Genomic DNA, 13,886 nt, shown 5'->3' on the forward strand with positions numbered 1-13,886 from the left:
GGTATCTCCCTCCTAGCCATTGCAAGTTCTGGCGTGGATCCTTCTGCCCCTGTTAGAAGAAATTTTCCCAGAGTCTCAGACTGGTTTCTGACCATGTTTTGGAACTGCAGATATGGTCTTCACAGCACGGCAGCTGCAAGAAAAGTGTCGGGAGCAAAACCAATCACTGTATGTGGCTTTTATTGATCTAACTAAAGCCTTTGACTCAGTGAATTGCCGTGCCCTCTGGACTGTACTAAGATTGGATGTCCTGATAAAGACATGAATGTCCTAAAATTGCTTCATGATAACATGAAAGTGACTGTTCTGATCAGCACTGACTTAGAGGGTGAACCTTTCAGAGTACAAACAGGAGTCAAACAGGGCTGTATCATCACTCCAACCATGTTTGCGGTTTTTATTGCTGTCATTGTTTACCTAGTATCAGAGGGGTAGCCATATTAGTCTGGATCTGTAAAAAGTGACAGTGTCTTATGGCACTCATAGACTAACAGACATATTGGAGCATAAGCTTTCATGGGTGAATACCCACTTTGTCAGATGCATGTGGTGGAAATTTCCAGAGGCAGGTATAAATATACAGGCAAGAATCAGTCTAGAGATAATGCGGTTAGTTCAGTCAGGGAGCATGAGGCCCTCTCTTAGCAGGTGAGGTGTGAACTCCAAGGGAGGACAAACTACTTTTGTAGTTGGCTGGCTGTTCACAGTCTTTGTTTAAATCCTAGCTGATGGTGTCAAATTTGCAAACAAACTGAAGTTCAGCAGTTTCTCTTTGAAGTCCATACCGAAAACCCACCGACCACTATGCCTACCTCCATGCCTCCAGTTTCCATCCCAGACACACCACACAATCCATCTTCTACAGCCAAGCACTGAGGTATAACCGCATTTGCTCCAACCCCTAAGACAGAGACCAACACCTACAAGATCTTTACCAAGCATTCTCAAAACTTTGATACCCACATGAGAAAATAAGGAAATAAATCAACAGAGCCAGACATGTACCCAGAAGCTGCCTGCTGCAAGACAAGCCCAAGAAAGAAATCAACAGAACTCCACTGGCCATGACCTACAGTCCTCAGCTAAAACCTTTCCAATGCATCATCAGTGATCTACAACCCATCCTGGACAATGATCCCTCGCTTTCACAGGCCTTGGGAGGCAGGCCAGTCCTTGCCCACAGACAACCTGCCAACCTTAAGCATATTCTCACCAGCAACCACACACCACACCATAGTCACTCTAACTCAGGAACCAATCCATGCAATGAACCTCGATGCCCAACTCTGCCCACATATTTACACCATCACAGGACCTTACCAGATCAGCCACATCATCACCACCGGTTCATTCACCTGCACATCCACCGATGTAATATGTGCAATCATGTGCCAGCAATGCCCCTCTGCTATGTACATCAGCCAAACTGGACAATCCCTACGTAAAAAGATAAATGGACACAAGTCAGCTGTTAGGAATGGCAATATACAAAAACCCATAGAACTCTTCAACCTCCCTGGACACACAATAGCAGATTTAAAGGTAGCCATCCTGCAGCAAAAAAACTTCAGGACCAGACTCCAAAGAGAAACTGCTGAACTTCAGTTCATTTGCAAATTTGACATTATCAGCTCAGGATTAAACAAACTGTGAATGGCTAGCCAACTACAAAAGCAGTTTCTCCTCCCTTGGAGTTCACACCTCAACTGCTAGAAGAGGGCCTCATCCTCCCTGATTGAACTAACCTCATTATCTCTAGACTGATTCTTGCCTGCATATTTATACCTGCCTCTGGAAATTTCCACCACATGCATCTGACAAAGTGGGTATTCACCCACGAAAGCTTATGCTCCGATATGTTTGTTAGTCTATAACGTGCCACAGGACTCTCATTCTTTACCTAAGTGCTGGGAAGTTTACAACTGGTGTTGAAATCACGTACAGAATGGACGGAAAGCTGTTAGGCTTAGCAGCTGAAAGCCAAGGGTAAGATTTCCACAACGTCTATGCTGATGTATTCAGTATGCTGATGACAATGCAATCTTTGCCTATTCAGAGAGATCTTCAAACGATCTTGAATGTGTTTGCTGATGCTTAAACATGTCTTGGTTTCACTCTTAGAGCGCTTTTAGTTTTCTTGATATGATCCAAATGAGGTATTACATGCCCTATCTTATCAAAATCAATGGAGTGGCACTGGAGAATGTCGATCACTTCCTCTACGTTGAAAGTAATCTTTCATCCAAAGCAGATATTGATCCAGAAATTCAACATCGCCTGAGCTGTGCCAGTGTAGCTTTCTCTTGTTTACGACACAGGGTTTTTGAAGATCACAACGTTCGTACAGACACCAAGCTTCTTTTTATCAAGCCGTTATTTTCTCAAAACTGTTGTATGGTCCAACACTTGAAAGTCCTTGAGAGACACCATCAACGGTGCCTTCATAAGATTCCAAAGATCAAATGAGAAGACAGGCGCACCAATATTAGTGTTCTGGAAGAGGGTAGAGACGACCAGTATAGAGGCAATGATCATCAGTCAGCAATTCCGCTGGACCGGTCACATTGTCCGGATGCCAGACTATTGCCTCCCAAAACAGGTCCTGTTGTCTCAGCTGAAAGAAAGATATACCATAATGTGGGTGGTCAACGGAAGCGTTATAAGGACTTGCTGAAGGACAACTTTAAAAAAAATGTAATATTGACATTGATACTTGGAGACACTTGCCCAGGATCACTTAAAATGGAGTGAAGTCCTACGTGATGGTCCCCTGCATTTTGAACTTGCTTGCCGACAAGCCAAAGAGGACTAGAGGTGCAGGAGGAAAGAGACTGGTTTCCAGTCATGGTCAACAGCCTCCTAATGAGCCTGGAAACATCTGCCCTCATTGTAATAGAACTTGTGGGTCAAGGATTGGACTTATTTGCCTCCTAAGGGCCCATAACTCCCGTGGAAGATGATCATACTCGGTAATGAGTGATTGTCCATCACTGTATATGGATTAGCCGTTAGTCTAGTAATATATTCTGTAGTGGATACTTTACAGGTGTTGTATAATTAAGTTCAGAAATTGCATTTAATTATCAGTATTAGACAAAGTGATGGAAGCTAAAATTGTGTGTATCTTAAGACTCCTTTCTTAACTCGGGCCAGGAGCGTTTTGGAAGAAAGTACGTGGATGTGAGCTCAGGACTCTGGCCTTCTTCTTATTAGCCTGGTATTTGTGTATATTGTGGTTTTTAATATTTCATATGTCTTAAAAGAGCTCTGCATGAATGCTTCTCATGTTGGCACTTCTTCAAAAAAGCATCACTTCTCTCCTCCCCCAACTGGTAGGTTTTGATTTAGAAATGCTACCAGACTCTAATGCTGGATTCAGTTTTTTCTACTTAAAGAACAGAGGCAACCATTCTTGTCTGGTGTGAAAAATATACTATCTTCACCAAATTTGTAGCCAGTGTAGGTAATTTTTTAAACTCAAATTGGATTTTTAAAATTAATTACTGTATTTACGTTTTTAACATAACGGCCGTACTGGGTCAGACCAAAGGTCCATCTAGCCCAGTATCCTGTCTACCGACCAATGGCCAATGCCAGATACCCCAGAAGGAGTGAACCTAACAGGTAATGATCAAGTGATCTCTCTCCTGCCATCCATCTCCACCCTCTGACAAAAAGACAGAGTCTAGGGACACCATTCCTTACCCATTGTGGCTAATTAATGGACTTAACCTCCATGAATTTATCCAGTTCTCTTTTAAACCCCGTTATAGTCCTAGCCTTTACAACCTCCTCAGGTAAGGAGTTCCACTAGTTGACTGTGCACTGTGTGAAGAACTTCCTTTTATTTGTTTTAAACCTGCTGCCTACTAATTTCATTTGGTGATCCCTAGTTCTTGTATTATGGGAATAAGTAAATAAGGGAAAGTTACCTACTTTCTCCACATCACTCATAATTTTATATACCTCTACCATATCTCCCCTTAGTCTCCCCTTTTCCAAGCTGAAGAGTCCTAGCCTCTTTAATCTCTTCTCATATGGGACCCTCTCCAAACCCCTAATCATTTTAGTTGCTCTTCTCTGAACCTTTTCTAGTGCCAGTATATCTTTTTTGAGATGAGGCGACCACATCTCTATTCAGTATTCATCAGATTCTTTATTTACATGTTATTTCTTTACTTTCTTCCCACTTTATAGTCTTAAGATGCTAAAATGGATGCTTTATACTCTTAGGCTATGTCTACACGGCACAGCTTACAGTGGCACACCAGTGCCGCCAAAGCCTTGCCACACAATGTAGACACTCTTAGTCAGCAGCAGAGAGCTCTCCTGCTGACAAAATAAAATCACTCCCAACAAGGGGCTGTGTTGGCAGGAGATCATTTGCTGCCAATAAACCCATATCCACACCGGTGCTTTGCATCAGTAAAATTTGCTGGTTGGGGGTGTGTTTTTTCACAGCCCTGAGTGACAGAAGTTTTACCAACTAAAGTGCAGTGTAGGCATAGTCTTAAGTTCGTAATCGTTAGTGAAAAATGGCTGTGTAAACCAGGGGTGGGCAAATGTTTTGGCCCGAGGGCCACATCAGGGAATAGAAATTATATGGCTAGCTGTGAAGGCTCACAAAATTGCAATTGAGATGTGGGCTTTGGGGGGCTGGGGATGAGGCATTTGAGGTGTAGGAGGGTGCTCTGGACTGTGACCAAGGGATTTGGAGTGTGGGAGGGAGATCATGGCTGGGGCAGAGGGGTGTGGGAAGGGGTGCAGGTTCCAGCTGGGAATGCAGGCTCTGGGGTGGGGCGGAGGATGAGGGGTTTGGGATGCAGGAGGGTGCTCCGGGCTGGGATCAAGGGGTTTGGAGAGCAGGAGGGGGAATTGGGGCTGGGGCAGAGGGTTGGGGGCATGGGGACAGGCTCAGGGGGTGCAAGTTCTGAGGGCGCTTGCCTCAAGCAGCTCCCAGAAGCAGTGGAATGTCTTTTCTCTGGATCCTATGTGGAGGTGCAGCCAGGCGGCTTTGCATGCTGCCCCATCTACAGGCACTGCCCCTGCAGCTCCCATTGGAGCATGTAGGAGCCAGAGCAGGGCCGTGCTGCGGCTTCCAGGAGCCGCGTGGTGCGGCCCCGACCCCGTTCCCTGGCTGGAGCGTCGAAGCAGGGCTGAGCCGCGTAGTATGGCCTCGACACTGCGCCCCAGCCAAACCATGTGGTGTGGCCCCCGACTCAGTGCCCTGGCCAGAGTGGGGCCAAGCTGTTTGGTGCGGCTCGCAGGCTGGCTTAAAATGGCTCTGGCCCGTGGGTCGCCCCTGATGTAAACCCTAAAATTCTACCAAGCAGCTTCACACTTAAAATGCTCATCTGTGGGGCTGGGGTGGGAGAAATCCAAGGCCCTGTTAACATCCTCATTGTGAGAACACAAATTCAAATATAAAATTAATAAGCAAATGGCCACCATTATCAGGAGCAGCTCTAGACATTTCGTCGCCTCAGGCACGGCGGCATGCTGTGGGAGGCGCTCTGCCGGTCGCTGGACTTGCGGCTCCGATGGACTTCCCGCAGGCATGCCTGTGAAGGGTCCGCTGGTCCAGCAACTTTGGTGGACCTCCCACAGGCGTGCCGCGGTGGAGCCGCGGGACCAGTGGACCCTTCGCAGGCATGCCTGCGGGAGATCCACCAGCACCGTGGGACCAGTGGATCCTCCGCAGGCATGCCACCGAAGGTGCCCTGCCTGCCGCCCTCCCGGCGACCGGCAGAGTGCCCCCTGCGTCGTGCCACCCCAAGCACGCGCTTGGCATGCTGGGGCCTAGAGCCGCTCCTGACCACTATGTTTGGAACTGACATCACATACTGATAGTTTCCACAATCAAAAAGCTGCATTTTTCAGCTAGGCTATACTCTGTCCAGGTTTGAAGTCAATGGGACTTATGCTCCAGAGTCACTTAGGTCCTTTTGAAAATCACACCTTTTGGTGCCAGTATATTGAGTTATGAGCCTAAATTAGGCTCCTATTTTTGAAAAATTTGGCCTATGTATAAAAACAATCAACTAAATAGTTAGGAGCAATTTTGCTTAGAAGTGATTTCATGCCACTAAAAAGTTTTTAATAGCTCTAGTGCCATATGCTGTAAACATTTTTGTGTACATGCTTAACTTTAAACACATAACTATTAAGGTAAATAAGATTTATTCTTTAAATTTTCAGAATCAGGGCTGTAATTTTCAATGTTTTTTCCCTTATAGTAGGTTAGTAAAAATCAAATAAGATGCTACCAGTAATGTTTTAATAAAGAGCATTTATAGTTTAGATTACACCTTTATAATGAACTAAATTTGCAATAGCAAATTTCAGATTATTTTGATAGTCTCAACCTAATTTAATTCCATAATTTAAAAAAAAGATTTAAATTGCTCCACCCTGTTTATATCCCATAAGGTGTGAGTAAACGGTAAAATTTCCTTTTGGCTAACAAATGACTGGCTTATCCTTCAAACTTCCATATAATTAAAACTGCCTCCTACCTTGAAATGTAAACATGAAGACATTGTGTTGTCTTTCAACAACATTAGTAACAATGAGGAAGAAGTCAATCTCTTTCATTATTCAATTTTTCTATATTTAAAATGGCTGCCATTTCCCATTGTATAATAGGGTTGAACATGCTCATACCTTCAATAAAGATGATATGAGGAACACTAGCCCCTTAGTGAAAGTGGCCACTGTTTACCATTGTTCTAATGGGACTGAAAGCACAGGCTGTCCACAGGAAGGAGGTCTTCCTCTCGTGCTATGAGTATCAAACGAAGAGGAGATTTGTCTCAGTTGGAAAGCAGTGGGGAAGGAGCGCTTCTGTGAGCTCTAGTGCTGCGAGCTTTCAGGCCTCTGAAATGTCAACATACTCCTTTTGTTTTTAGGAGCTGTAGCTGGCCATGGAGTAAACGTGGCAATTGACAAGTTCCTCCCACCCCAGAATGCAGGCACCATCAAAAAGGGAGTTGGGGAGTGTAGACACCTATCAACTTTCTCCCATACATACTTGGTTCTTTGACTCCTCCTCTTCAAACACATCCATACCCCTATATGCCATAGGGGCTGGGGGCATCCCTGTCCCCTTCATACTCCCTGAAGCCCTCCTACACTTCAACAATGAAATTCCATAATCAAAAACTGCATTTTAAAGTGATTGGAGGATATCAATCACACTTGTTATACCTTTAGACACATCCAAAACAGCAAAGAAATGCCAGGTTACATTTCCTTGTCAGTTGAAGGCAGAAGGAAGTCCCTTATGATGATGCAGTACTTTCAATATCAGTGGAAATCTGTTGTATGGGCATTTAAGATGCATCTAACAAGTGGCCCAGACTTAATAATCCTTACTTTTGAGAAGCTGCATTGAAGAAAGAGATCACACTTAACATGAACCTTTTGTTCATATATTTTGGTTATATGCTGACTTCCATACACTAACCTTTAACTCTTCGTACTTCTCTGCAGAGCTCTGCCTGTGTGCCTCAACCCTGTACTGAGGGGACTAATTCAGTGTATGCCATTTAAGCCTTCAGACCCTTATTATTCTCTGCGGAGAATAGATGATGGCTGGGGGGAGGGGCGGTAGTTGCTAATAACTAGAAACTGTAACAACTAACTCGTTTCACAAAGGCCATAGTACCATCTTCAGATAGTGACATTTTTCAGTTACTGCTAGTCTAGTTGAGATTTAAATCAGTGATCTAGAAGTGAAAAGCTCTGACTTAAACCTAGGGTGACTAGACAGCAAATGTGAAAAATTGGGATGGGGGTGGGGAGTAATAGGAGGCTATATAAGAAAAAGACCCCAAAATCGGGACTGTCCCTATAAAATCAGGACATCTGGTCATCCTACTTAAACACTTAATTCAGTCAATCTCCTGAAATAAGACTGAATGTGTTATAAACATGAAGATTTTGAACAAGCTTTCTTTTCTTTTCTTTTCTTCTTTTTTTCTTTTTTCTTTTCTTTATAAAAAACAGAAAGAAGAAGGAAAAATTCAAGGGCAGCTTAATAACTCTGACTCTAACCAGTATATTAGAGAACTGAAAGATCAGATAGCAGAGCTGAATGATGAGGTAAGTGATGGAAAAAAAGCTGTCATCTTGCTCATTTATATCTTTTGTTCTAGTATCTTGTAACAGCATAGCAGTTCTCGCTGATTATGAGAAACTACTGCAGTTTAAAGGTATGACATTTTTCCATGGTAATATTTTTTTCACCTAACACTGTAAAAATAACATTCCAATTTATTTAGTGAGTTTTGGCTAAACATAAGGAATCAACATTTTGTCAATCTTTTTATTAATGTTAAAATGACCCAAAAATGTTACCCATGTTTTTCCTAATTCTCATGAGCTTTTAGGAAAGGTATACAATAAGCAATGGTTGATCATGTGTTCAAATGTTACACTGCATTAGAAGCTCTTGTTAAAAATTAGTTATTTTAATGCTCATTTGCTTTGCTTTTTAAGGTGAAATAAGTTAAACTAAACTGTACCTTGTGATATTTACCGTTGAGAGGGAAGGTCTTTACGTGGCAGTATTACTGAGATTGCTAAAAAAAAAAAAAAAGGATGCTTGCTTAACGTCAGTTAACAGATTTCTTTGTTTAAAAATTGCCACACTTTGAACCGGTGAAATTCCTGACAGACTTCCTTGATATAAAGATTTTAGTAATTTTCTGTTAACTATAAAGATTCTGGAGGATTTTAAACACAAAAGGCTTATATAACCAGAACTCTTACTGGTATAGTTCATTTGTTTGTCTCATAACATTATGGAGATACGCCTGTGTTCTTTTGTGCCATGAACAGTGTTTAGATAGTCATCTTTGCTTTTTTATACTGCTAATGTACACTTTCCAAATAAAGAACAAAAATTAATACAGTCGGTTGAAATCTTAGTTGTAGAGCAATGCAACTGGTTCAGTTATTTGCCTTTCCTGTTCTAGTGTTCTTTCCATTAAATAATCACACCACTTACTTACCATAATGCAGTTACTGTTTTCATAACACGTACAAACTACTCTAGTAAATACAACTTTAAAAGGCTCAACCTTTTTAGGACCCATCCCATGAGGATTATAATACAGTGGAGAATCTTCCACTGCTGTCTGTACTGTAGATAAAGGACTTCAGTTTCTAAGGCCTTCAATCCAGCACCTTTAGCATGCACTAAACTCACTTAAAAATAAAGTTAAAATCAATACCCTACCATCTTGCATTAAAGAATGTTATGTTTAAATGGATACAGTCAATCTGCTTATGCCCTCAAACTTCTTTAAGGGAAGGTAAATTACTTCCGGAATCCTTGAAATATGTATATTTTGCAAAAATGTAAGGAGTAACTAAGGAACAGTGCCTGACTAGTGAAACTTGTAACTGAGACTGAACAGAGTTCAGGGAAAATGGGAAAGGGTCAAAAGAAGTCAATGAATTTCAACCCAGCTGTTCTTGGAAAACAATGTTTGAAGTTAACTTTTCTTTGTCCGATATCTTGCAAAAGCTGAATGGCTAAACAAAATTTTTGACAAAGCTGTTCCTGAGTGTAGTAAACTACATTAGATGAAACTGTTAATGCACGCTAAGGAACTTTTTAGTGTGCACCCACAGGTTCCACATGAGCCAGTTAGTGTGCGACATGCTAGTGCCCACTTACAGTCCTCTGGTGCAGACTAATGAATCATGTACACAGGTTCTAAATCTCTACTAGTGGGTGATTGGAAATTAATGTAGTTAATTCATTAGTATCAACTCTTACAACATTTTTTTGGATTAATCTGTAATTTTTTTCCTTGCATGTATGTTTTTGCAGAAAAAATCTTAATGCATATCTTGACAAAATGATGAAGCAAAAATATGCTGGTTCAGGTCCTCAGTGTTTAATCTTTCCTCTTTAGGATTAATATAGTTTAGCAGGTACCTATACAACTATAGACCAATCCTGATAAAATTTTGTTCTGAAAAGAAAGGTCCTCTTTCTGTGTGGCCCAACAATGGCTACAAACTTTCTCCTTTAGCTAACTGATCTTTGGCTCTACTTCTCTAAAAGTTTATAGAAACGTTAAGAATAAACCTGCAAATTCATCTTCCTGAAGATAGGGCAATGTTGTACATGACATGCTGACCACAGCTCTTCAGCTGGCTCAGATGTAAAACACATTCATTGGGATTAAGGAGAATTCATAGGAACTATGTAAAGTTACTGCTGTTTAATGCATTATAGCTACATGACTTTAAGTGCACAAACGTGGAGCTGACTGGAAAACAAAAGTCCCTTCCCATGAAAGTCACCTTTTTTACAAATATTTTGTCCTTTTTTTTTAAACTGAAAATTTCTCTCCAGAAAATTTTGGTTTTGCATAAAGGGTGTTTTTATTGGAAAATCATTGCAATAACATTTTCAGCCTTCAGATTAAGGGCCAGATCCTCAGCTGGTGTAAAGTGATATAGAATCACTGAAGTCAATGAATCTCTGCCAGTTGATATAAACTGATGCTCTGGCTCAATACAGTTAGACTGGACATGGGGTGGAATATGGGCATGGACACAAATATTTGTTACTGTCTGTGTGTACACGTGGAGGAAAGCTAAGCTAATACAAGTATCTATATGGAAGTGTTTGCATCAGAAAGTCTAGGTAAAAATTTCATTTTAAGCAGAAATAATACTGAATTGCTGCGTTTCAGACCATCAGATTATGGAGCAAATCTTATTTTAAACTGAAGCTTATGTATCTAAGCGATTTATCTTTGCCTCAGGATAGCCCATTTGTACTAAAAATTGAGCGTCTCATGTGAGAATTAACTTTAGAGGCCTACACTACTCCCCACTCCCCATTGGACTGCTTATGTGATTATACAGGTGCATACCTTGCTGAATCAGGGTGTTGGGACCTACCAAGTTTTGTCATTTTATCACCATATTTTACTTTTTATTTTTTCTTGCACTCAGTAGAATCCTTTTGTCAGGGGACTAATTTGTGTTACCACATTGACACCAGCACTTCAGCTACTTCTGCAGCCTGACTTCTCCCTCCTGTATAAGCCCTGGAACTGAATCAGTTCCAGTTTTAGTTCTGTGCCACGGGAAATGGCTTCTCTCAGCAGCTCTGCTTTATGGAGGGATGGACATGTAAAAAGGGCCTGTGGATGTGTGACTGATGCTGGCTAAAGAGGATCCACCCTAACCCTTTGAATATCACAAGCTGTTGAACTCTCCTATCCCATCCTCTCTTAATCATTCGCCTCCAGCCACATGGCATTCAACACTGGTTATAGCTGGCCCCCTGGGGGCTGCCTTCTAGGGTGCACTAGTTCACCCATAGACTTGTGTTCCTAAATGAGATGTTTGGGTAGTTACAGTAGTCACTAAACTGTTCCTTATAATTACTGTGGGGATTATATTTAGAGAGACCCTGTTGCCACAGTTCTAGTGATCAGTCAGCTGCTGCTTCCCCCTGCCACTGCAGATGCTCCTGGGATTTGCCTTGGTCTTCCTTAGGGTCCCCGTCTAACAAAAGAAGGTGTCTAATAGAGCTTAAAAAAAAACCCTCTAAGGGCAGCTCTGCTTCCTCCCAGAGTGATTCAGGGTAAATGTATCCGTATTCCCGGTGTCAAACATTCTGGATTCTGAAAGGGTATGAGGTTTTGGTCGGATAAGAGATGCAAACCCGGGCAGCTGCTTCCCCTGCTAGTGTGTATCCCAAGGGAAACATGTTCAGCAAGACATAAGTTGTCTCCCTGATGCTGTGTTCCTTGGAGGAGGTAGTGTATGCAGAGTGCATCAGTGTGTAGAATGATCCATTCCTAAGGTTTATGCTTCCCTTTATCTTCTCCTGAAGGAAAAGCAGTAAAAGTTTGGTGCCATCCCTGAGAGGACAGCACGAAACACCACCCTTTTTAAGAGTCCTCTCTCTTCTCCCTCCCCACCCCCTACCCTCATAGAGGGTACTATTCCCTCAGGCACCCTGTGGATAAAATATAGCACCACAGTATTTTGAGGAGTTGTCCTCTGTTTCCATCTTCAAACCCTCTTTGTTCTGGCTTCAGGCCATTCATTAGCAAACTTATAATGGTTGTGCAGATGTAAGAGCCTCACTGAGGCCAGGTCTATACTACCACTTACTTTGGTATAATTTACGTCAGTAAGTGGCGTGAAAAAGCCATCCCTCTGAATGATGTAAGTTACACTGACCTAAGTGCCGATGTGGACAGCTCTATGTCAGTGGGAGAAGCTCTCCTGCTGACATAGCTACCGCTTCTTGCGGAGATGGATTTATTGTGCTGATGGGAGTGAACTCTTTATAGAGCATCTTCACCAGATGCACCGCAGCAGTACAACTGCACCGCTGTAGTGCTTCTAGTGTAGACTAGCTCTTAGGTAAAGCTTCTGTTGGGTCCAACCATGATCAGAATTGGTATGGATGCCTCTCAGGGTTTGGGGAGCCCCATGCTATCATACTCTTGCCAAGAGAGTTGGTTTTCAACATAAGGCATGAAGAACATGACCTGTCTGAATTGAGCCACTGGGAATGCCTTCAAATGCCTTTGTCCTCTCTTGACCTCATCTGCCTTCCTAATGATCAGACAACAGGAACACAAAGGCTTAGCTCCCATCTGCCTGTCGACATGAGGCTCTTCTGTATAGGAGGCATCCTCCAGAAGCCTCCTTTGGGCAGAGAAGAAACCACTCTGCATTACAGCAGTCAAGGGCAAACTCAACACACAAGCCCATTGACTGAACCATTACAACCTTTCGCCAAGGAAATGGGAATTGAACAGTAGCGTTCTCCACCCAGTGTTCTCAAATGGGGCACTTGCTAAATTCTTCTTTGCCTTCTGCAAGAACAAAAGCTTGGATCTGGTTTGTTCCAGGCACTGGGAGAAATGGGCATGGAGGACAGATGCCTTCTCATTCAGCTACTCCGAATGTCAGGATTCCAACGTAAATTGAAGACAGGAATTGCCCTTGTTGAGCTGTCCTCAGCATATGCCACTTTAAGGTAAACTTTAAGAATTCTTGATCTACTGATTTGGCCATTAATTTGGGCCTCCCTCAGGGCTGTCTGGGGCCCAGTGATTTTTAATCTATATACCGCAGATATACCAGCGATGGAGTCAAGGAAATTCTTGTATGCAGATGATATTGCCCTAGCTGTTTTGCGTACAAGCCTCCATACAATCAGCTGCACCCTAACCCAAGATCTTAGCACAATGGCTGATTATTTCCAGTGCTGGAAACTTAGGCCTAATCCAAAAAAACCCATGGTAATTGCTTTCCATCTGAACAATAAAATGGCTAATACCAAACTTGATGTGCAGTTCTGTGGTGAGGCTCAATGGAGAGTCATGTGGAGCACTTCGACTACTCAAAACAAACAGCTAGTCATTGATCCTGTTGAGGAACCACCAGGATTTGATTTATGTTGGAAAGACTGGTGCTGATTGAATTGCATCAGGACATCTCATGGGAGATGTGGACAAACCCTCTGAAGTGGAAAATGAGGCAAACACCTCTGTGACTCTGGTTACCAGGCACAAACGATGGAACACATCATATCTGAATGTTCCCTTTGTTCTTTCGCAGACAGTGATATTCTGTACTTCACCTATCTTCTCGATAACCAGCACAGCTGTAGCAATGGACTCTGGATAGTAGAAAGAAAATCAAAAGCAAAGACTCTAGGGTTTCCACTTTTAAAATATTTTAAAATATCTTGAAGCACTGCTACTGTGAAAGTCATCTAAATTCACCAGCTCATTGCTGTGGCAGTGTGCTGGCTATCAAACTTAAATATAAATTTGTAATTGTTGCTACCTACTGAAACCATACGGAAGAAGGAGGTCTGATGTGTTCCT

The 13,886-nt window shown here is 42.4% G+C and overlaps 1 protein-coding gene across 6 annotated transcripts in view; it reads left to right on the top strand.

The window, feature by feature from the left end:
- EVI5 (ecotropic viral integration site 5) overlaps positions 1-13,886 on the top strand; it is a 132,445-nt gene that overhangs the window by 88,619 nt on the left and 29,940 nt on the right. For all 6 annotated transcript variants that reach the window (XM_030572078.1, XM_030572081.1, XM_030572082.1 and 3 more), the window contains one exon: positions 8,008-8,103. In XM_030572078.1, the coding sequence (XP_030427938.1) occupies positions 8,008-8,103 (96 nt within the window). The remainder of the gene's footprint in view (positions 1-8,007; positions 8,104-13,886) is intronic.

This window comes from Gopherus evgoodei, chromosome 8 (genome assembly GCF_007399415.2).
Source record: "Gopherus evgoodei ecotype Sinaloan lineage chromosome 8, rGopEvg1_v1.p, whole genome shotgun sequence".
In the NCBI taxonomy this organism is placed as follows: domain Eukaryota; kingdom Metazoa; phylum Chordata; order Testudines; family Testudinidae; genus Gopherus; species Gopherus evgoodei.